The 23,865-nt window shown below is 51.2% G+C and overlaps 1 protein-coding gene across 7 annotated transcripts; it reads left to right on the forward strand.

Annotated features, from left to right (window-relative positions):
• The first annotated feature begins 1,721 nt into the window (after positions 1-1,721).
• On the forward strand, positions 1,722-20,361 carry RAB3IL1 (RAB3A interacting protein like 1). Of its 7 annotated transcripts, XM_071808783.1 has the most exons (13): positions 3,063-3,402; positions 5,061-5,112; positions 6,697-6,931; positions 7,373-7,468; positions 8,921-8,998; positions 9,598-9,813; positions 11,694-11,813; positions 13,309-13,437; positions 13,546-13,658; positions 14,990-15,013; positions 16,341-16,440; positions 17,389-17,455; positions 18,071-20,361. In XM_071808783.1, the coding sequence occupies exons 1-13, from the start codon at positions 3,231-3,233 to the stop codon at positions 18,151-18,153; spliced, it is 1,485 nt and encodes a 494-aa protein (XP_071664884.1). In that variant the 5' UTR covers positions 3,063-3,230; the 3' UTR covers positions 18,154-20,361. The 7 variants fall into 7 exon arrangements, with proteins under 7 accessions (XP_071664880.1, XP_071664881.1, XP_065694438.2 ...); XM_071808779.1 differs by lacking the exons at positions 3,063-3,402; positions 5,061-5,112 and adding an exon at positions 1,722-2,752; XM_071808781.1 differs by lacking the exon at positions 5,061-5,112 and having other exon boundaries at positions 3,270-3,402.
• The last annotated feature ends 3,504 nt before the right edge of the window (positions 20,362-23,865 follow it).

Genomic DNA, 23,865 nt, shown 5'->3' on the forward strand with positions numbered 1-23,865 from the left:
CACTCCTCTCTATTGCTCCGATGTTCCCGTATCTCCCTGCGACTCAAGTGTCCATGTCTGCCTGACCCTCTGCATTTTCACTCCAAGGAGCCTGGAGGGTCACATATCCCTCCTTTTCCCTCTGATATTGCTTAGTTCAGTCCGTACCGACACAAAAAGGAGGGCAGGATCCTCACTGAGGTCTCCTTTTTCATGCTTTAGCCACTATGGTGGGGATTAAGTTCCAAAGCGAGGACCAAATGTGCTGGTCCTGGATGTCACCTGTAGGCACCAGCTGCTGCCTCACTACACATGTTGCGGGAGGGACACGGGGCTGAGAAGCTTCTGGTTGGATAAAGTGACCAAATCAGCCAGGAGACAGGAAAATCTTCCTAAAAAACTGAGGGAGCTCCTTTCCCTCTGAGTTTCCCAGCTGCTCTTCTCCCTTTTCCACCTGGGTTCAGGCTGAGTCCTTTTTTCCAAGGATCATAGAGGAGTTTGGATTGGAAGGGACCTTCAGAGCTCATCTAGGTCACTCTCTGCAGCTGAGAACCAGCGTGAAGAGCAGCGTTTCTGCCCAGTGATGTGATTGCTCTCAGCAGCATCCACCCCAGCGACCCAGCGCTGCTGCCCCAGGAGCACAGAATTACCCCTTCTCGGTCTTTTCTGTCCAACCTCTTGCCCTGGAGGAGGAGCTGCGCTTTGTTGGGGGGTCAGGGCAGATCCCCTTCATGAAACCGCAGCTTTGAGACCCCGGAGATCCCAGAGGGCGGTTGCTGAAGCTGTTCCAGCGGTTGAGCAAACGCTGCACAGCTGGCGGAGCCAGGGGAGGGCAGGGGAGGGGAGCGAGTGGGTGGATGGAGCCCGGGCTTTTAGGCCATTTGTTTTCCTTCTCATTTTCATGGCAATAACATCCGCTCTGGGCAATCTGCTGGGTCAGGGCTGCAGTCCTGCTTTCCAAGATCTAAGATAAGCCCTGTTACTCCTTCCCTTCCCAGCCTGGGGCTGGATTGGGTTTTTATTTTATTTCTTTTGTCTTTTCCTTTTTTCTTCGTTTTTCTTTTCCCCTTTTTTCTTTGTTTTCCTTTCTCCCCCCTTCTTCTTTCCCCCTTCTTCTTTCCCCCCTTCTTCCTTCCCCCCTTCCTTCCCCCCTTCCTCTTCCCCCCTTCCTTTCCCCCCCTTCTTCCCCCTCTCCCTCCCCCTTTCCCCCCCCTTCCCCCCCCTTCCCTCCCCTCCCTCCCCTTTCCCCCCTCCCTTTCCCTCCCCCTCCCCCCCCCCCTTTTCCCACCCCCTTTCCCCCCCCCCTTTTTCCTCCCCCCCTTTTCCTCCCCCCCTTTTCCTCCCCCCCTTTTCCTCCCCCCCTTTTCCTCCCCCCCTTTTCCTCCCCCCCTTTTCCTCCCCCCCTTTTCCTCCCCCCCTTTTCCTCCCCCCCTTTTCCTCCCCCCCTTTTCCCTTTTTTCTCCTTTTTTCTTTCCTTCTCTTTTTCTCTCCCTTCCCCCTTTTTTCCATCTTTTTTTTTTTAATCCTTTTTTCTTTCTCCCTCCTTTTTTTTTGGTTTTGCTTGTGAGTTCTTTCGGGATTGATTTTGTGTGTGTGTGCGTGTGTGTGTGTTTTGTTTGTTTTCTTTTAGTTTTGGTTTTTGTTTTGGTTTGCGTGTGTTTGTTTTGGTTTGGTTTGCGTGTGTTTGGTTTGGTTTGTTTTGATATGTGTGGTTTGTTTTGATTTGTGTGGTTTGTTTCGGTTTGTGTGCGTTTGCGGTTCAATTGCAGCAGGGTTTGTATCCCAGAGCAGCCAAGGCAGCCAGGGCAGGCCTGAGCCCCCTCCCATGACCGGTACCACCCCCGTGTGCTGGGCAGGCTGTCCCAGCTGAGCGCCCCTTTTGCTCTACAGCTCAGTCTTGAACCTTGTCTGAACCAAACTCGGGATTCTGAGTCCTGCTCGGGATCTAGAGGAGCGGAGGGAGCAGGTCCCTCCCAACCCAAACTGTTCTATGATTTTATGATTCTATGGCCAGGGGGACAAGTGGCGTTGTGCAGAGGGCACGGAGAAGGCAGCAGCTTGCATGGTAACCCTCCTACTTGTGATATGCGCTGAGCCCATCCGTCCATCAGGTCATGGAGACACCTAAGGGTCTGCCCAGGTTTCCTCAGTCACTCTGCCTGTCCTTTGGGGCTGGGAGCAAGGGGCAACATGTGCCCTTCTCACCTTGTGACCAGTTAATTTTTGCAGGTGACTGGGGTTCAGCATCCCCACCACATCCTCTCTTAATGCTTCCTGTCTGCACTATCAGTTCTCTTCTCTTCCTGCCTTTGTTGGATCCTGGAAGTTCTACCTTTCTTATCTGAGGACCCTCTGTCCCTGCCAGCCAGGACTTGGGAGTTAATAATTACAAAGACTAATGACTTTCTGGTGCTGTCTTGCAAACCTGAAGGTCTTTCCCCTCCTCCCAAAAGCTCCTTGAAGATAACCAAGGTTACAGCCATCGACACCAACCCCTCCCAGACTTCTGAACATGGGGTTGGCTGTTGTTGTCACCGTGGGTCCTGGCCATGGGGCAGAGCAGGGCTGTTGATGATGTGGATACCCAGGAGAAGCTGGGACAGGGTTTGTGGTCTGCAATGGGTACAAGGATCACCAACTCCAATTTCCCTGCTTTTGGCATTGTGTCTGGCAGTGAGGAAGAGGATGGGGCAGCTGAGACTGGGGTTGGAGCTCTCCCGGTGTGCGAAGGCTCGGGGGGAACAGCGCTGCCCGGAGCAAACCCCAGGGCAAGGTAGGAAAATGGGAAATATGGGATCTGGATCTGGAAAACATATCTGAGGGTGGCCTGCAAGAGAAGAGGCTGGTTTTGGTCCAGTGTGGCGGGCTGTGCAGTGGATCAGTCACTTCCAAACACCCCAGGAATTACCTGGGGCTGATGCTTTTTGCCCCCCTGTGCTAGCAGAGCAGAACAAGGGAGGGAAAAGTTCTCAGGATGAGTATGCACCTTTTAATCACGGAAAGGCTGCAGTAAGGTCGCCCCGGAGCCGCCTTCTCTCCAGGCTGAGCACCCCCAACCCAAAGCACCGTCAGGCTGATCAAACCATCGCACCGGGGGACGGGACACCGGGTCCGGGGGTCACGGGTGGCCCCGCGGGTACGAGCCCACCCCGCCTTCGGTCACCCTCCCAGCACCGGGCTGCGGGAGAGGGACCGCGTCCCGGGACTCGGTGAGATGGGTCGCGGTCCCGAACCGGCTGCTCACTCCGCGCATGCGCGGCCCCCGCCGCTCCGGGATCACGTGGCGCCCCCGCCGTTCCCCCCGCGGGCGGCGGGATCGCGTCCTTGCGGCGCCGCCCCGGCAGCGGCTCCGGCTCCGGCTCCGGCAATGGGGGCGGCGGCTCCTGCGCCCTGAGCAGCAGCGGGACCCAGCATGCGGCGGGGGTAGGTCCGGCAGCGCGGCTCCCCGGGCGGGGAGGCAGCGGTAGCGGCGGGGTCTGGCCGGTGGCGGAGGGGGCGGGGGGGGGCGACCGGGTGATACCGGGACCTGGACCGGGGGAGCGGGGGGAACGGGCTGGGCGGCCCCCGAGCCTCGGCGGGGGCGGGGATGGGGGTGTCTGGCCGGGAGCAGCCCGGGCTGAGCCTCCCCTTGGGCTCCCGTTGCTTTTGCTGCTTTTCCTTCTTTTTTCTTCTTTCCTTTGATTTTTAACACCTTGAGTCCCTGCAGCTGCAAACCCCGGTCCCCAGACCTGTATTTGTCCTATCCGTTAAGGATCTATAAGGATGTCCCGTGTCCATCAGCAGACATCAGGACACGGCGGCTGATGGAGACGCATACGAGAGTCAGGAGCTGTGATTTGCGTTATAATAGAGCAGACAAACCAGCTGTGATTTATGTTATAACAGAGCAGACAAAACGCTTTGCAGGGAAGTTTTGCGAGCAGTGCCATACGATGGGGATTCTGTCGCCGTCGGGATGAAGAAGCCGAGTCCTCTTTGCAAATCTGAGCTCAAGGGATGAACCTGGAAAGACCCGCAGGCTGTCGCTACGGGAAATAACTCTGTGGCATCAGCCCTGCGGGAAACTTGTGGGGCCCGCTGGAAAAAAGTGCAGATCCTGCACATTTTTTTGCTTTTTCTACAGAATCCAACTTTAGAAAGTTGGTTTGTTTTTTGTGTAGGTTTGCATTTCTCGCGTCAGCGTTGGGACGTTTAGGATATGATGTGTTTTCCTGAGAAAGCCGCCGGTCAGAGCAGCGATAGCAATAGAGTGCGAGCGAATGCGGTGGTATTTTAGTCTTTGGGGGGTTTATTTCAAAGCCCCAGCTTTGAGGTTGGGGTTTTTCTGGGCAGAAGCCAGCACAGCCGAGGCTTTTGTGGGGATTCTGTTTGGAGAACGTGCTATTCCATCATGAAAAATGGGATGATTTTTAGGATGGGTTTTTAGGTCCCTTGGCACTAAGGAGTGTGGGTGGGACTGTTCCGCTCCTCCGTGTCCTCCAGTTTTCTTGCGCAGCGTGTGGAAATACCCTGGAATACCTGTCCCAAGACAAACAGCTTTCGTCTGAGAACTTGAGAATCATGAAGAAACAACACTGTGGGTTTTTCTCCTGTTACGTACAGATTAGATTGGCTGTCCTAATAGTTTAGTGGGCTGTTGAAATGTTCCTTTTCCTTGCTGCTGCTTTATTACATTTTTTTACTAGCTGCCTGGTTCAAATCTGGTTTTTCCTTTACGCTCTGGGTTTGATTTTTGTGCTGATGACAGAAGCTGGAGGTGCTCAGGCTGGCCGGGGCCCTTCTGCTGTGTTTTCCCTTCTAATGCAGGAGAACCTGGAGAAATGTGTTCTCTGCAACTTTATCTAATCTCAAAAGTCCACAGCGGAGAGGGCACCCACTCTGCCACCTGAAAAACGCTTTGGCTGTTGAACAAACCTCTCTGTTTGGTGTTTTTCCCCTGCTCTGTGGCAAATCCGTTGCAGAGAACTTCCCCTGATCCCAGTGACAGGGATGAACTGGTCTCATTATATGCCCACCTCCCTGCTATAGGTTTAATTCCTTCTTTTGGGTCGTTCTCGTGCGTAATTCCTCCCTTTCCTTAGTGTTTGGAGCCCTTGGAGACCTCTTCATCCTGTTAGCGATCTCACTGTTTAGGTAAGCGATCCGTGTTAGCTATTCTTGACCTTTCTTAACCATTTCATTTCTTCTGTGCAGTTGTGTCTTCGCTGTGCTTAACCAGACAGAGCAGCCTGGCTGGATGGAGTGAGCCTGGCACACTCGGAACACCGTGCGGTTCAGGCTCAGAACACCGTGCAGTTCAGGCTCAGAACACCGTGCGGTTCAGGCTCAGAACACCGTGCGGTTCAGGCTCAGAACACCGTGCGGTTCAGGCTCAGAACACCGTGCGGTTCAGGCTCAGAACACCGTGCGGTTCACACTCGGGACACCGTGCGGTTCACACTCGGGACACTGTGCAGTTCACACTCAGAACACCGTGCGGTTCATGCTCGTGTGTTCTCCTACACCTCCAGCTGTAGATGCCCGGGGGTTCCCGTTGGTCCTGGCTCGCTCGCTCAGGCGTGTCCCTCCGTGTTTGTGCAAATTGCTTTTTATCAAGCAGTCCCAGCGTGCTGAGTAGCTCAAGACGAATTATCTTTGCTTGTCCTTATTACCTCTGGCCAAACTGAATTTTAGTTTCTTGCCCTTTCCCCTTTTATGTTATTTCTCTCACTTCCAAATTTAATTGTATCACCAAGAGTTTGCCCTGTGTGATTTTCCACCTGCTTTCCTATGCTACCTGACCTGAATTAGCTGCTACCTGCCGCTTCTTTCCCTCTTGGAGAGATGACTGTGGACAGCTGTTGCTCGTGGCAGCTTTGATGGGCTAGAAAGAGGCCATTTGAGTGGGAAAAGTGTAATAGCACCAGGCTGTTCCTGGGTTGTGTAGCCTAGGAGAGGGTCTGTCCGATGTTGGTTTGGCTGTTTTTTGTGTTTGGGTGAGACAGGGGAGAAGAACAAGGCTCTTCTGAGCTGGACGTGGCTGAGGAGATAAGCCCCATGTGGGGCTGGAGTCAGAGCAAGGCTGGAACACAGGACGCAGGGTGAATTCGGGAGAGGAAAATGCAGAAGTTGGGGAAAGAGAAGAACAGAGAGTGAACCTAACCGGAGGGAGGTGATGGGTTCTCTGCAGGAGAAGGTAGAGGCAAGAAGCAGGAGCCAGAAGGAGCGTGTGGGACGAGGGGTCAGTGCTGTGCATTCAAGGGGGCAGCCCCATGGCTCGGCCCAGGCTGCTGACCCAGAGATGACCTGCAGCAGGTTAATCCATAGCGCTGTGCGTGTCCCGTGGGGTGGCTGGATACGATAGGAACCTTCCACTTGATCATCCTCCCGCTGGCTTCAAATGGCGAGTGACCACATGGGGACAGTTTGCGTGAATAAAGGGTGACGCACGTGCTCCAGGACGTTGCAATGTCCTACTGTGCAGGCTCTCAAGCCTCTGTTTTCTTCTCGTAAGATCCCAACAGCTGCAAAGCCTCCTAAATTCATCAGCCTCTTCCAGGGGCTCTGTTAATCTGTGGAGAGGGGCCACAGAAATGATCCGAGGCTGGAACAGCTCTGCTGTGAGGACAGGGGCTGTTCATCCTGGAGAAGAGAGAATGGACGTGGGTTTGTTGCAAATGTTTGAGGAAAGCTGTGAATCACCACCATATAAAGTTTCACTGCGTTTGTTCCCCACAGCCAGGTCAGTTTTCAAGAAGACACCCAGAAGCAACCACCCGTGGGACCCTGGAAGACACCGATGCCATCCAAAGGCAGCAAGGAGGAGCCCGAGACGGGGAGCCAAGATGCTGGAGGTGCGGATGAGACCCCGTCCACCGAGCAGCTCAACGTGTCCCGTCTGCGCAGCTCTTCCGTGGAGATCCGGGAGAAGGGCTCCGAATTCCTGAAGGAGGAGCTGCACAAAGCACAAAAGGTGAAGCCCGGGGTTTGTGAGAACACCTGAGGGTAGTGGTGCAGGTTTGAGCGGGGAGGGGGGTTTCTTAGAGGTGGTGCTGAGGGGAGCAGGATCTGAAAGTGGTTGTACTGCAGTCTGGAGCAGCCAGAAGAGGGAAGAGATTGAGCTGAGGTGGCATAAAGTGCTTTGGAGCAGGACGTCGCTTGCTAGGTTGACCCAAACATGTGCCAACATCCAAATTAGTCCTGGAAACGCTGCAGCAAGCAGCTTGAGGCAGCAGTGCTTACTGTGAAGCCTCCTTGCTAATGGCAAATGAGCAATTCCAGCCTGAAAAGCTGGATACAGCTTGTGGAGGGATGGCCTTGGTGACACGATCTGTGCCGTGATGGGGGGAAAGGCGGTGATTGCTGGGTGGGGGTCTGCTCTGAGCTCACACGTCCCTCTCCGTTTCCTCAACAGGAGCTGAAGCTGAAGGACAAAGAATGCGAGAGATTGTCCAAAGTCAGAGAACAACTGGAGCAGGAGCTCGAGGAGTTAACAGCCAGCCTGTTTGAGGTACCACCCTCTTCCTTTTCCCATCCTTTCTTAAGCTAAGCTTGCATCCAACTCCTTTAAGACAGGCTTTCCCTCAGCTTCCAGCCATCCCCTCCCACATTTTCCTCCTTTTCCCTGTTCTTTCCCCCTTGGAGAAGCAGAGCTGGGCGGTGTAGCAGGCAGAGCTGCAGAGCAGGGGCTCATACCTGCTCCTGGGGAGCAATTTACGTGCTTTTCTTTACCCTTTAGCAGCCAGGGGATGGCATAAAGAGCACAGCAGTTATGGGTCTGCACATCTGGCAGCAAAAACAGATGTGGGGGTGCCTGTAGCTGGAGCTAAGCTTAGCTCCCGGTCCCTTTCCTGTGCCAGCTCTGTAACAGAGATGATTCCCTTGCTTGGGTAGGAACAAGCTGGATACTCCTCTGCTCCAGTGAGTGTTCAGAAGGTTGTTTGTTTTTGTTTTTTTCCCTAAAGTGATTCTTGCCAAATTCTATCCTGGCAAAATCCCATTTACCAGCAGCTCTGATGTCTGGATGTGACTGAGCAGTGAGAAAAGCCAGAGCCCGTCTGTGCCTTTGAAATGCGGGCTGCTGCTGAGCGCCGGGGCCCAGAGAGCATCCCCCTCCTGGAGATTTGGCTGTACAAAGATAAACTGAACCTAGAGATAACGCAGCCGAGGGCTGTCCCCTTCCTTTGGTGGCCTTGGGCAGGCGGTTTCCAGACAGCGCTGCGGGGAGGCCCCAATTGGGACTCTCACGCTTCCATCTTCCATGGGGGATGTTTCTTAAGCCAGGCTCTACCATTTGGTCCCCGCCTGAGCTGCGGCTCCTGCTGTGTCACAGGGAGGGCCGGCTGCTCCTCGAGAGGAGTGGGAGCAAAGTGCAATAACAGAGTCAGGCAGGAGCAGTGACCTCACCGGTGAGGAACCAAGATGCGAGGCAGCAAGTCTGGATCGGGATCTCTGCCACAGGGGTCAGAAAACAGTCCAGTGATCAACCAGCGAGTCTGCAGCGACAGCGCAGGACCGAGGTCAGGTCGGGAAGGCAATGTGGTGAGGCTGAGTCGAGGTCAGAGTCCAGAGGTGTTGGACTGGGCGCTTTGATATAGCACAGGTGGGTGCTCGTGTTAAAGCTTCCGCTTTAAAGCAATTCCTAAGGGCAAGGAGAGGCAGGCCCTGGCTTTTCTGGCTTTGTCCACAGCAGCCCCTATCAGTGGAAGGGGTGACCTTGGACTCGGCCACCTAAACTCTTTAATGTAGCCAACTCCACTCCTGGAAGGGGGATGCGCTCCAGGCTCTGGCGCTCAGAGCCTTCTCTGGGCAATCCTAGGGGGAAAGCTCTCCCCGGCTGGCAGAATTAAACCCTGGGATGTGGCAGGGGTGTCTGTCCCCCTGCCCGGAGCCTGTGGTACCGCAGAGCTCTGGCCTGGAGTGATGTGCTGGAACAGGCAAACTGAAGTTCTCTCTGGTGCAGGAAGCGCACAAGATGGTGAGGGAAGCAAACACTAAACAGGCGGCGTCGGAGAAACAGCTGAGGGAGGCACGAGGAAAGGTGAGAACCACGCTTTCTGTGACTTTATTTTTGTGTTAAGTGGGGACCATCCGTGCCCAGCCTGGCCCCGGCGCTGTGTGGTGGCTGGAGGAGGGTAAAGCGCCTGCAGCTCGGTCGCTCTGAGGTGCTGCGTTGACTCTGTTCCCTCTCCAGGGGACACTGAGTGAGGGGGGAAAAGGCATCTGATCCAGCTCCCCTTTGAGGAATGGATGCCAGGGGAACCATCGAGAAGCGATTCGCTGTTTAATTGCCACGGTTGTGGGGATGGATAGAGCAGAGCTGGGGTTTCCTGACGAGGCTGCGTCGCGGGGCTGCTCAGCCGGCTCCTTCTTGAGGAGAGAGGAATTTCTTCTGGGTTTTGGGGTCTAAAAAGAGCCTGGGGCAAAATGTGCTCAGGCAGAGGAGCAGAGGGACGGGTTCCCAAATAGCTGCTGTTCAGCCCTATTTAAAATTCTAGATGATGGGTGTTTGGGAAAGTGGGGTGAAGGCTTCATGACTGTGTTTGCAGCTGGTTCCCTGTGGCTTTAGTGTTCGGGGTGCAGCAAGCTCGAGTTCAGCAGGTTCTGATGGTGCTGTTGGCTCTGGCCTTGTCTCCTCAGATCGACATGCTGCAGGCGGAGGTGACGGCTCTGAAGACGCTGGTGATCACATCCACACCTTCCTCCCCCAACCGGGAGCTGCACCCTCAGCTCCAGAGCCCGTCTAAAGCCGTCTTCAGGAAGGGCCACGGGCGAAACAAGAGCACCAGCAGCGCCATGGTCTCGGCCATCAACCAGAACGTGACCCCAGAGCCCGTCAGTCACGAGCGCAAGGAGGTGGGTGAGCGCCGTTCCCGGCATCAGCGCTGGAGCCGCCACCATCACCGGGAGCTGAGTCTGACTTGGGTTTCCTGGAGAGCTCTGAGGTTTCAGCGCTGGGAGAAGCGGTTTGTGCAGCGATGTGGCTCGTTCCCTAAATTTGTGCTGAGGCAGGCGCTGGAGGGTTTCCGTTCGGGGGGGTTTCTGGGGAGCATGTTGAAGGCTGTGTCAGGACAAGGGCCAGAGGAAGCAGTTGGGGCATCCCTGGGGTACATGGACAGGTCCAGGAGTGCTGGGGGTGGATGTGTCAGGAGCTGCACCTTGGCAGTTGAGTCTTGCCGTGATTTGCTGTTGTTTTTCTTCCTCTCTGCCTGGTTTGGCTTGGGCACCCGGGCATCTCTATCGACCTGCAGTCTCTGTCACTTGTTCTGTGTTCTTGGGCATGTCGCTGTCGTTCTTTTTGCAGAGTGCATGCTGAATTAATTACATTTAATTCCTCCTTCACTGGAGGGAACTGGGCAGAGAAACACCCTGAGTGTTTGTGAGTATCTTTCAGACAAACCCTGTTTGATTCCCTTTGGTTGATCTTTTGATATATCCCCACGTGCTGTGACCATGGTGTAAGAAACGCTTCTCCCTGCTTGCACAACCTTTCTGTCTGGGAACTGCTGTCCTGGGGAGCAAAAAGGAGGGAGCTTATGGCACTTGGTCAGGAAGAATGAAAATGACTGAGGGAATACATCTCCCTGGTGATTTTTCTGGGAGCTGCGGCCTCTGTGATGAAGAATTATTGAGGGAACTCGAAGGTACCTGGTCACTTGGCTTGTGTGAGAACATATGCAGGAATTGTGAGATTAATACTCTGACTGAATAGGGCTGTGCTGGAAACACCGGTAACATCTGCTTTTGGCAGCGGATCCAATGAATGTGCCTTGTCAGCTTCTGCACAGTGTTCTTGCTGGAGTTTGGACCAGATGCTTCAGGCGACGCCGGCTGTAGCCATAGTCCTGGGACAGCAACAGCGACGAGAGATGAGGTTGTGTAGCTCTGTTTGCAGCCAGAGAGGAGCAAAGGATGTGTCAAAAAGAAAACCAAAGGAAAAAATCAGTAACCGGGAAGGCCTGGTGCTCTGGTTTCTCCTGGCCAAGCAGGGAACAATCCGGATGCTCTGCAAGTTGAGTCAAGTGCGCTCAGCTGGAAGCTGCTTTGAGGGCCAGGGAGAAGGAGGTTTAGATCGTTTTAAGGTGACCTCTCCAACGCTGACCATTCCTCCGGTCACAGCAGGGAAGCTCCAAACTGGGAGCCCGCTTTGGTGAAGCCCTGACCACCCTGTAGAAGTCGCCCTCTACCTACAATAAACTTATCCCTCGTTTTGCTGTTCTGGGCTCAGTCTCAGCAAAGCTGGTGCTGATGATCTTTAGAGAAGCGCTGGCTCTTGTAAGTGACTCGTTTGTTAAGGAGTTGGACCTGGCATTTCTTTGTGTGGGTGCAGATATCCCAGGGCTTAAAATCCTGGGGCTACAGCTTCCAAAGTGACCGATAATTTTATATTATCAAGGGTTAAGTTGTTAATTTCCGTCTTGAATTCCTTAGTGGCCCGAGTGGGAGGTGATGAAAGGGAACCTGGCATTCAGAGACTTGGTGCTCTGTGGAAAAAAATGTGCCCATCCTGAACTGAGCCTAAAAATGCCAGGATTTCTGTTTGCTTTCTGCACCTCAAGCTGAAGCATCACTTGTGGCCCTGGGATGTGTTGAGCAGCAGATTTAGCTCCTTGGAAGGGAGGACTTGGGCCTTTCCTTGTACCTTCTGTTTTGTCTCATGGTTTTTTACCTCCCTTTCTCGCTGGTCTCTAAACCTTTTCCTTCCCTGTCTGTCTCTTCCTTCCTTGCCCTCCAAGTCTGGGTTCCCCGCTCTCCTCTCTCTGCTCCTCTGTCTCCTCCCCGGGAAGTCCATCCACATCACCTATGAACCCGGCTGGCAGGACGTGGGGGCAGATGCTTCCTCCTCCTTGCGGCAGGTAACCGGGGAGTGGTGGGACCCGGCCGCCTCTCGCACCTCCAGCCTTTCAGTCCTGGCTTCCTTTTATGCTAACATCCATTTCTTAATTTATTTTAGTTTTGTGGGGTTTTCTTTTTCTTTCTCAATTTGTTTTCCCATCTTGAAGCCATCTCCCGGTACCAGGTGAGCAGTCTCCGTAGCTCGAACGCAAACCTTCACTCACATTCTTTGTGTCGCTCTGGGGGGGTTTCTTTGAGTTCTGTTTTTCCTTTCGGCAGCTTTAACAGATGCCCTCTCAGTCAGGTTGGTGCTTTGGCTAATGATCCATCCAGGTTTAATTGCCAGGACTGCAGTATTTCCAGCCAGACAGGGATGGAGGGAGCTCAGAGATGGGAACAAGCTCTGTCCCCAAGTCCCTTTTTGCCGAGCAGCGATAACACTTGTGTGCCCAGCTACAAGTAGATGTTGTTAACAGGGAAGGCTGTTCCTACTCTTGGAGTTCCCTTTGAGACCTCATTTCCTCAGCCCACCTTACCTCCGCAAGCCTGTGCGGCTGCCCAGCGTTCCCATTACATCTGCTACTCTGAATACATTTTACCTTTTGCTCCCTTTACAGTTGCTGCATCTGGTTCTGAGTTCTCCTCATTTTTTAAAAAGAAACTTGCTTAGTAAATTCTATGATATCAGATTTATCTAAAACTGATTTTATATTTGCGCTTATCTTCCTATTCATAGTGAATTTGAATTTGCTTTTAAATCATACCAGATCACAACTAGACTTGAAAGGCAGAATCATACAAAATAAGTAGAACTCCAGTTACTAGAGCTGTTGCTCTTTTAGTTTGAAGAATTAGCAAAATAACAGTATAGTTCTTTATACAGTGAAAACTGTAACACTTATAAGCTGCTCTGAGAACGTCCTTTTTCACAATCCATATGTTAGTTCCAAAAAGATAGATTTTTTTTTAATAATTATCCTAAACCGGCATAATCCCCAGTTTTAAAAAACAAGATTTTATTTGCCACTGAAACACAACGGAATGGTTTCCAATGCAGGTGAATAAAAATCTTCTTGTATCTTTCCTAATGTGTACTTTGGCATTTTTAACCAATAAACATCTTCCCGCTTTACAAAATGTGAAACACCAGAGTTGTGGGCTTGGAGTGGGTTTTAATGGGCTGGGTAGTGTGAGCTCACCCTTGGGCTCACTGAAGGTTGTTCTGCTGCTGGCTGTTTATTGATGGCTATTTATCAGTGGCCTTTTTCCAATTCATCATATTTTGGAGCAATCCTTTCCTTGCAGAATGAGCCCAGGATGGTTGTGTTGGTGGCACAGAACTGCTATGGGTGGGAGAGGAAATGTCCTTGGAGACCCAGCTTCCCTCAGACACTTGTGTGATGTCTGAGCCTTCCAGATGTTTCGTGGTTAGCTCACCGGCACGCTAACAGGTATTTTGTGATATATTATCTCTTCCTCCACCCACATTCCCTCTCCCCGCTCCTCTTGCTGCAGGTCGACTCCATTTTATTTGCCGAGTTCCAAGCCTGGAAGGAATCTCCAACGTTGGATAAATCCTGCTCTTTCCTGGACAGAATTTACCGAGAAGACGTAGGACCTTGTCTGGACTTCACTAAGCAGGAGGTGAGCGCTGCAAAAAGAGGACGCAAACCCACGCGGCCTGGCAGCACCCGAGTTGTGCCTTTCTATAGGTGACCTTTGCGTATCCATAACCATTTGTCTTTGGCGCAGCTGTCGGAGCTGGTGCGAGCGGCCGTGGAGCAGAACACGCTCACCATCGAGCCGGTGGCTTCCCAGACGCTGCCTGTGGTGAAGGTGTCGGCAGAGGAGTGCGGTGGACCAAAGTAAGGCTTAGAATAAATTCAATGGTATGGACTCAATCTATACGTTTGACCGAACAATTCATTATACCAAACGCCAAGAAATTCAGGTTATGGATAGTTTATGCTGAATAACCTAATAAGGTGCTTTCAAAACTGAAACAATGTATTCCAGTTTTATTGTAAATGTATTGACGTTTCTGATTCTGGAATACAGAAGTCAGCTTCTGTTACCCATTAACAGTCTCACCTGAATTGAAATGGAAACAAAGAGCTTGTTACGGCCTTATTCACACCATAGTAGATATCCTAATAGCACCAGAAGAGCGGAGGTGCTGTGCATGAAGCCTTATTCCTGCTGCATATACTTCTGGTCATATAGTTAATAAAAGAAAATAAATCTATTTCCAGAGTCATCATTAAGATTACAAATCCCCTCTAAATTAATTCAATACGTATTTCTGCTCTCTTTTGGTTTTTGTATCATCTGGTGGAGCTCAGCCAGGCCTCGCTCAGTCGAGTTGAACCGTTCCGGGGGCTTAGCTGAGCGTTTTCTTAACCTCTGCCCCGTGCTGGTTCAGCTCAACTCGTTAGATGAGAAGGGGAATTAGCTCATCTCAGCTGATGCGGTGGGGTTGATTATTTTGGGGAGCAACCCAGTGATGTGTTAGTGCCCTTGGCTTGGGAAAGGTTGTTATTTTTCTTTCTCCCTCAAGGTGGCAACTTGTTTAATGTTCTCCGAAGGTTTGTTTGTGCATAACCCAGGGTGAAAGGTTTAAGTCGGGGCTGCGTTATCTCATGTTCTTCCAGCTTGGAAGCTCACCTTGCACTGCTGACCTTGCTGGGTGGGTTTGAGTCTAGGCCAGAAGGGATGTCCTGCTGCTGTGTGTCACCTTCCCCACCCCACGCTGTCACTTTGCCATCAGAATCGGGGCTATCGCTGCTCCGAGCTTGTCGGACAACTTGAGATGGCCTCAGAGATGAGGAGCACAAGCAGGAGTGACATGGGCTGAAGTTGGACCAAGGGTTGGACTTGATGATCTCTGAGGTCTTTTCCAACCTAGCCAATTCTGTGTTTCTGTGACATTCCAGACAAAGACAGGGGATTTTATCCAGCTGTTGAATTGAAGCTCAGTCAGGGTTTTCTCTCTTTGTTCTTCCCTCCTTTGCCTTCAAGCAAAGCACCTTCTAAGCGGTGTTCCTGTAACAGTAAAAGCTGCTCACATACAGGTTTCCAACCACTCTCTTGTGCGTTCTGTCTCATCTCTAGGCAGATTGTTCCAAGAACAACCCATCCTGTGTTTATCCTTACCAGTTTCCTTTTGATTTTTATTTGGTTTCTTATGTCTTCACAGTGGGTTCCGGTCACAAATTGTAACGTAAGTGAGATGTTTGTTTTTCAGTCAGTGATCAAAGATCTCTAATCTATTAACAAGTTACTAACTTAGCGTAATTCAGCAGCTTTGAGGCTAGAGCTGAACTAAACTAACTTTTTAACCCACGCAGACAGGATGGTGAGGAAATCTTGCTCTTGGCAATAAAGGACCCAAAAGGAATTTGCTCCACTTTGTTTCCCAGATGCAAAGCAATGGTTTTTGCAGCAGTTTGAGGACTCCAGACAGGCAGGGACTGAGTTGACCACTAAGTGTTGTCACCTATAGAGAATCAGAGCAAAATGCTGGCCAGGAGGTGCTGGGGACATCTGATATTCACAATGACATATCTGGAAAAGCACCCTGGGGTATGTTGAGTGTTGAGGGCAGGTGTCCAAGCGCTGTGGTTCAGGTTACTTCTACCTACCCTTGTAATAACTGGGCTTACACCAAGTGGTACCAACCAAGCCAAGAGCAACCAGCAGGAGTCTGTTTTTCCCCAGTGTCCTCAAATTCAGGACCTCTTAAAGGCGTCTTGTTGATAAAAGCATCACTTATCCTGCATCTTCTGAGGATTTGATTCCCATAAGTTGTGTTAACATTCGGGCAATGATTGCTTCTCATTGCATCTGAACACTTCCAGCCCGTGCTTCCACTCTTAGCTGATATTTGCCTTGCTAATAGTGGAAAACAAGCACTATTCGGCTTGCAAATAATGGAAGGAAATGGCAAGAAATTAGAGACATGCCGCAGCCTTTACTCATTATGTCTTTTGGTGGATTTCCTGTCTTGAAAAGTCTGTTTTCTTCAATCTCCTCACAGTTGTGAAGCCAAATTTCTTCCCTGTCTGCATAGAAAGGGGTTGGTTCTGAGGAGCAGCGGCACTTCTCCGAAGCCCCCTGAAGTCGGTACAAAGCCACTCCATGTGCCTCAACTAGAGGAGCTTCAAATCAGGCTCAAATTAATTAATAGGAGCCTAGAAAGGCTGCAGTGCAGCTTGGTTTGAGCAAATCTGCTCAGATGGCGGATTTACCTGTTTTGAGCCCAGGTTTGATCGGGGAAGGGGTACAACCTTGGTTTGCTTGGGCATGGAGTGATTACTGGGTCCAGATATTTAGCCTGAGGTCTCCTAAACGTGCCGTTTATGGGATCTTTTGAGAAGAAGCTCATACAAGCCAAGGTTTTTTCCTCTTCATGCTGAAATGACACAGCATCCCGCTTCTGAGCTCCCCCTTCCACCTCTTGGGGACAGTCCTGAGGTTGTTGGATTGCTTGTGCTCTGCTCTGTCGTTAGATTGCTGAGGGTTTAAGTGTTTCTTTTCGTTTTCTGCAGGAAATGTGCCCTGAGCGGCCTCCCCAGGACCTGCAAGCACCGCATCATGCTGGGGGACTCGGGGAATTACTACTACATTTCACCATCCTGCAGGGCCAGGGTGAGTCTTCCACCTTCCCAGGGTGCCTCAGCCCTCCGAAATCATTCCCAAACCCCGAGGTGGAGGAGCCCTTGGGTCAGCCCTCAAACACACAGAGACCTGTGGGTTTGTTCTTGAAGTCAAGGTGACTCTTCATTGATGATCTCCAGCTCTGCCTTACGTTCCTTCAGAGCATTCGCTTTCCATGGTCCGATTCAGTACAGGGCTTTGATTGGTTTGCTTTATTATTATTATTTTAGCCCTCCTTTGTAAAACACAGTAATTTTCTGCTCTTTAAGTGCTGGCTCTGGTTACAGATCAGTTCTGAGAACAAGCTGTCCTTTCTTTGGAGGGAAGGGAGAAGGCGAATGCTCTGTTAATGTTGCTGTTGGGGCTCTGATTCAATGGAGCATTGTAGAAGCTTATTCTTTCCCCAGTTGCACATCAGAAGAGCTGATCCTGCAACGTGTGACTATTCTGAGGCAGAAAGTTGGGTTTGGGCATGAACTTAAGTTGACTGATTTTTGCTACCTGCACCGAATTACTCTAATGTGCCGTGAACCCCTTTACCTCCCTGCACACACACACTTTCTGCACAAACCTTTAACTCCAGAGATTTTAATGCAGTCAGGGAACTGTGCCCCTTGAAGGAAGACCATGGGCTTTGCTCCCATGTTCAGTGGTGATCACTCACGTCTCAAATCTCCGTTAGGCTGCAGTTCTCCCACAGTGTGTCTCGTGGGCAGTGTATTATCTTGCGATGGGCTTGCAGATGCCTAGAACTTTGATTTTTATTATGTTTAACCCTCTTTCTTGGTATTTCTTTCCATCTGGTGGTATGTGATACTATAATGATTTATTTCTTGGGTGCTGAACGCTGAGCTCTCCTGCTGGGTGCTGTGGGAGCCTCTTGAAGGGCAAAGCAAGTTATATAGCTGATTCCTTTTGAACTTTCCTTCCCTCCCTCAGATCACAGCGGTGTGCAACTTCTTCACCTACATTCGCTATATCCAGCAGGGCTTGGTGCGGCAGGATGGTAAGAGGCGATGCTTTCTGTGGGATATTTGGGAGGAATTAAGAGGTCCTGTTCAATGTGGCAGGCTTGGGGTATTCCCTGTGTCTTTGAGAAATGATTAAATGACAAAAAGGCATGAATTGATGCGCTTATTCTTTGCTTATCAGCTTGTTGGGAGGTTTTTCCCTGGGGTGGAGGTGGTGAGGGGTGACCTGATGGGCTTGTCCTGCTGGACCCTCCATGTCTTCCTCTAGACATGAGAAATTTTTTACAGTGAGGGTGAATTTTTGACAATGAGGGTAAAATACTGGAACAAAAGCCCTGGCTCAGGTTGGATGAACCATCCCTGGAGACGTCCCAGGCCAGGCTGGATGGGGCTCAGCAACCTGAGCTGGTGAAGATGTCCCTGCTCATGGCAGGGATTGGAATAAATGAGCTCTAAAGGTCCCTTCAACCCAAACTATTCCATGATTCTGCAATTCTATCTCTGTTTGCCCCACTTGGGGATGCACCTGGCTGGGCTGCACTGAGAGCACCGCCCAACATGAGGGGGTGTCCAGCTGCGCCTTGCTTACCAATTCATTTTATTTTGTATTGTTTTCTCCTCTTCTTCTCTCCCCCCTTCTTGTTTTGCAGTGGAGCTGATGTTCTGGGAGGTCATGCGGCTCCGGAGGGAGATGTCCTTGGCCAAACTCGGGTTTTATCCCAGCGAGATGTAAGCGTGGAGGGAAAGCTCCCGGATGAAGGGCTCGTCAAAGGCTGTTTGCCAAACAGCTGAACGCAGCGCCTCTCCTGCCATGGGCTTCGCTCCCTCCTCATCTTCCCTCCGCCTGACGCCGACCAAGGAGCGAGAAGCACAAGTTCCACCTTCAGCTGTCCTGCTTGTCCAACTGTGACTGGAACGGAGCTGCCCTGGCAGCTGGGCTGGCCTGGATGCGCTGGGGTGGCCGCCAATGGACTCTGCTCTACGGAGTCTCCTATATGCAGTGTATACCCATTTATTTTTTGTTTTTTTTAAACCTTTTGTTTTTATATGCCCTCTGCTTTGGCATAGTCTGAGGCCAGCCCTGTGCAAGGCAGGTGTCCTGGAGCCTTCTCTTTGTAAGCAACTCTTTCAGGACAGACGCTGGCTGTCTGTCCAGCCATACGCCAAGGTCCTGCTGGCCGCTTACTCCCCTACCAACCCTGTAATCACCAGCAGCACACAATAATCTTCCGGAGAGACGTGAGCAGCCTGTTTCCAGGTACTTGCTCCTTTTAAAGGAGTCTGCAAGAGAAGCTTTCTGCCAACCGAGTCACAAAGAGGGATTTGTTTCTGTGTTTTATAGCTTGCGATTTGCCACTGGGGGAATCCAGGCTGGGGGAACAGCTGGAGCAGAGGTCAGAGCTTTGCACCTGGGGCCTTGAGCAAGAAGAAAATGAGTGGGGATATTGCAAAACTCGCAGCTGGCTGCGGGATGTTTTCTCCTGGTCTAGAGATTCCGACAGTCCTTGGTGCAGAAGTCCATCCCCCGTGGTGCTCTCAGATCCAAACCTCACCCACAAACAGATGCTTCTGAGCTGTTTCTGCTGCAAAGGGGCTTTGGGCAGTATTGTTGTGACTGTTTAGACAGAAACCGTCATCCCAGGCTGAGTCCTTTGTCTCCAGAAGGAGCGTGCCCGGGCTGGGCAGTCTTAAAGCCCCGAGATTTCTTCCCCAGTGTTAGACCAGACCTAGAGAGAGATGCACATCCGCTGGGAAACCCAGCTTCTGGGCTGCTGTGGTTCCTGTCGGCTTCAAAACGCGCTGGGAAGGATGTCCCTAAAGCTGAGGTCAGCTCTAGCCTGAGCTCAGGCCCAGGCTTTTCTACCAAACTGTGTTAAAGCCATGACAGTGTTTTATAGCCAATTTAGCCCCTGTGAAACCAGCTCAGCCACAACCCACCCTGGAGGTTTCACCTCGTGTGACGTTTCTGTGCCCTTGACTGGCCTGTCACCCTGTCCCTTTGCCATCATCTTAGCAAGTCAGTGCCCAGAACCCCATCGCCATCTCCATTAAGTTCCATCCTCTCCTAGGAGATGCTACAGTAGGAGCTCTGTATCTTTGGTGGAAGGAAACCAACAGAGCTGCTGGGTTCTTGTCCAGGGGAGGGAGGAATAGATGGGGGAAACAAAGGGTTTTTGGTTGGGAACCTAATACAAAGACAGTTTCACAGCAGGTCTGAGAGCCTTCTGTGGAAGACCCCAATGAGCACAAGCTTTCCTGTCCCTGAGCACACTTAAAATACCCTTTCCTTACGGCTATACGGGCACGTGGTATTGTTTGCTGAGGGTTGGTAGCTGCATGAAGTATGAGTTATCATCCCCGGAGCTGGGAGAACACATTGCTGACGACACAAAAGCTTTGAATCCACCTCAGAAAGGGCTGAGCCACGAGTCCCAGTCGTTAACACCTCAGTTCTGCCTTTACTTCCCACAGCTGAGTGATGCTGCTCCCCCTAAATAGAAAGGTATGTACATCTGCTGCTTTCCACCAAAGGAATATGTTTCCAATGTGGAGTAAAAACCTGGAAAACGCATCTTTAGGTAAGAGTCTGGTTGGGTCTTGAGCTGGTGATAAACCTGCATCTCTTGTGGTGGTGGCTGCGGAATTGTGGCGATTTGACCTCAGTTTTTCCAGAGGGGAAAACAGAAATGTCTTCTCCCATCCGCAGATTTCAGCTCAGGTAAATTTGATTCCGTGGCAGTTTATTTCCCCACCCCGGTGTCACTTTGTAAAGCACTTTGAGATGGAAGGAATTAGAGAAGTGTGTTGTATAAGGTCGCCTTGCATTTCAAACAAAGCAGAGAGAACAATTTGTAAGTGAATATGAAGTCAGTCCGTTAACAGCGGGATGGTCGCACCCTGCTCTTTATTAAAAGGAAAATAAACATTTGTTATTAACCTCTTCAGAGGTCTGGTTGCCATTCTGGGGTTGGGTTGGTTGGGGGGTGTGGGTTCGGTAGCCAAGAGAAAAGTTTGATACCGTGCGCTGTGCTCCCCTTGCCACTGCGTGTCCTAAGGGTTTTTAAAGCTTTAAGGGATTTTTAATGCTTTTCTTGCTCAGTCTGTCCCTCCCGTAACGCCCTTCCTTTGCAAGGGGACTAGGTGATGGTGTTTTGATAGCAAACAGAGTTCTATCTCAAGTGTTTCTTGGGACAAGGTGGACCTTGACGAGTGTCCTCCTGCCAAACTCAGCACTGTCTCCGTATCCCTTCCCTGGTGCGTTCGGCATCATCTGCTTCCTGTGCTCAGATGATTCTAAAGTTGCTTTGTGCTTTTCAGCTCCCCTGTTTTCCCGCACTAAGCAACTATATTTTGTCTGGAGAGCTGTCTCCGGAGCGGGATGTCCATTTTATTTTCATTTTTAGGACCCTACAGAGCCCATAATAGTTCTTCACAGGAGGTTCATCCTGCCCTGTGCAGCGTGTCTGGCAGCCACAAGAGGGCACAGGCAGACCAGGCAGGGTCTGTCCACCCTGCGACAATGGAGCATCTCCAGGGTCCCCTACCTGGCATCATCACAGCTGCGCTCCTTGCAGGGGTGTTTCTGCAGCCTCCACCCGCTGCAGGCAATGGGAACTGGGGTTAGATGGGTACCAGTCTCCTTGGGCGACTGGGGAATGAGTCTGATGTGGAAAGAAAAGGAAAGATTTGGATTTCTCTAAGGGATTCTTGGTTAAGCCTGAGGAACGTTGCAGGGGGATGAGGCTGTGGATTTCTCATTGTGTCTGGGTCTGTAGGTGTCACTGTGGATGTCTCATTGTGTCTGGGTCTGTAGGTGTCACTGTGGATGTCTCATTGTGTCTGGGTCTGTAGGTGCCACCTCCTCACTGTTGTCTGTATGGATGATGGATTAGAAGGTTCTCTGGCTGGTAAAAGAACCATGTTGTTGGCTCCAAAGCTTCTATGGTCTGAGAAGACATCAGCCCTGTCCATTATCACCATCTGCCCACCTTGGCCACCAGAGCTTTTTCTGCTCTCCTCCCTCTCGCCAATAAACCATGGTCCAGTTTCCAGAACCTCTCTGTGTTCTTTGAACGGATTCTCTGCGTTTTTTTGTCTGTGCTGCTGGATGAAGAACATTTCTCCATGTATTTGCCCCACAATGTAGTGCCTGCTAGCTTGTCCTAGGCCGAAAAAAGAGCTTCAAAAGGGTGGTGGTTCAAACATCTGCCTTCCTAGATGTGTTTGTCTTGCCTGAAGGACAGTGAGCAAAACCATCAGAGAAGATTTTAGGTGCTCAGATGTTAATAGATGTTGAAGTGCAGAATCTAGGAGACTTTCAATGGCAAGAAGAGAGAAACCAGGATAAGGGACCTAGAGATTTGGTTGCTCATGGCAATTCCCTGGGTCTGCTGGTCCCATCCTTTGCCCTGCCTTCAACGCTACTCCAGGTTTGCACAGGGTTGTAAATCAGACTGTCTTTGCACAGTTGGTCAGGCTGCCCCCACACGCACAAAGAGATATATAGGCAGGGCTGGGGAAATCCCAGCCCTTTCAGAAATTCGGGGAGCGTGGCCCTGCCAGGACCAAGTCAACGTCCTGGCACAAGTCATCACGTGCACCTGTCACCATGAGCTGGGACTGGGCAGCTCTGCCAAGGCAGCACGTTCCTTATAGGAGCAGCCCCAGTGGTGCCACCGGTGCCGGCAGCCAAGTGTCCCATTTTGCTGTTTATCAGGTCAATATTTCCACATTTGTATGAGGGCAATTGGGCTCGAGCTGAAAGGAGCTGAAACGTTGACTTTAGCCAGTCTGTTAAGGCGGGTGGACTTTGTACCGGTCAACATAACGTTTGCAGGACTGTCAGAAGCCAGGACAGGTCCCCAGGAAGTCCTGCTTGCAAGAGATGAGTTGGGTAGACACCAAAGTGCCTCCTAGCCCTGCTGTGATGGTACCCTTCAAGTTGTGGCCAGCAGTGAAACGCTATTGTTTTGTGCCTGTTGCTGGGGGTTAAGCCAAGCAGAAGTGGTGTTAGTGCCTACTTTGCATTGAGGTCAAGTGGATACGGCTCAGTGGATGGCGAAGTCCCTTCTAGAAGGGGCTCTGGGCATAAAGTGTGGCAGAAGGCATCAAGGTGAAGAACAGGGAAAGCTTTAAATAGTGTATTTAGTAGCCAGTATCAGGAGACAAGAGAGGGAATGTGAAAGGAGATGCACCTTGAATCCTGGGGTCAGTTTTGGGCCCCTCATGCCAAGAAAGGCCTTGAGGTGCTGGAGTGAGTGGAGAGAAGGGAACGGAGCTGGTGAGGGGCTGGAGCACAAGGGTGATGGGAGCGGCTGAGGGACCTGGGGGGTTCAGCTGGAGAACAGGAGCTGAGGGGAGACCTTATCCTCTTGTGAAAGGAGGTTGTAGTGAAGAGGGTGTTGGTCTCTTCTCCCAAGTAACAAGTGATGGGATGAGAAGAAATGGCCTCAAGTTGCGCCAGGGGAGGTTGAGGTTGGATCTGGGGAACAGTTTCTTCCCCAAAGGGCTGTGGGGCATTGGAACAGGCTGCCCAGGGCAGTGCTGGAGTCACCATCCCTGTGGCAGTGTTAATTTAATAGTTGGACTCCATAATCCTGAAGGTCTTTTCCAACTAGCTCTATGAAATTGGAGAGAAGAAGGAAGACTGAGTGGCCCAGATCCTTGGAGAGGAATTTGTGGTGTGATAGGAGGTGAGATGGGCCAATTCAGAGGAGCTCAGGATGATTTCACTGGTGAGATGACAGGTATGCAGTGCACAACGTGAAGAAGAGAGAAGTGAAAGAGCTCCTTTGGGGGTGGATTAGAAGGGAAAGAAAATGTAGAGAAAATGAGACTTGGTCTAGTCGTGGGCTGGATGTGAGGGGAAGAAAGGCAAACCTGAATTGACAGTGATTCCTTGGCTTGGGAGATGTGATACCATTAGCTCGGATGATGGAGCAGAGACAGCAGGGCAAGCTTGGGAAGGAAAAGGTAACTCTTCACTTCCTTTTGGCCAGGTTGAACTTGAAACACTTCACTTTGGAGGAGGAGATACCAGACTGGGTTAGCTGAACAGGGTAAGTTGAGTCATTGGTACATGTCTGGTTACACACAAGTAACTTCAGTGATGGAAACACAGTTCACAGCAATTTGTGCAGGAGTAATATTAACAGTAAGTGACAAAACAGCTCCTTATGGGGCTGTGAAAAGGAAGCTGACAGAGAAATGGGAGGTGGTCCCTAGAAAGCTTTGCAGGGAAAACTCTTGCACTCATTCGTGTGCTGCTTCAAAAGCTTTTGGTGATATTTGTTTGGGCACACAGAACCTCATGAGCTTTTTAACTCGATGTACAACACCAGAGACTTCAAATTTTTCCTATTTATGCGTCCATTTGAGTTCTGGAGCGGCAGGTTTTCCTCAGGCAGACGTAGACGTGGTATTGGCTCAAGGACAGCTCTTCGTC

Source organism: Patagioenas fasciata, chromosome 5, assembly GCF_037038585.1.
Source record: "Patagioenas fasciata isolate bPatFas1 chromosome 5, bPatFas1.hap1, whole genome shotgun sequence".
Lineage (NCBI taxonomy): Eukaryota > Metazoa > Chordata > Aves > Columbiformes > Columbidae > Patagioenas > Patagioenas fasciata.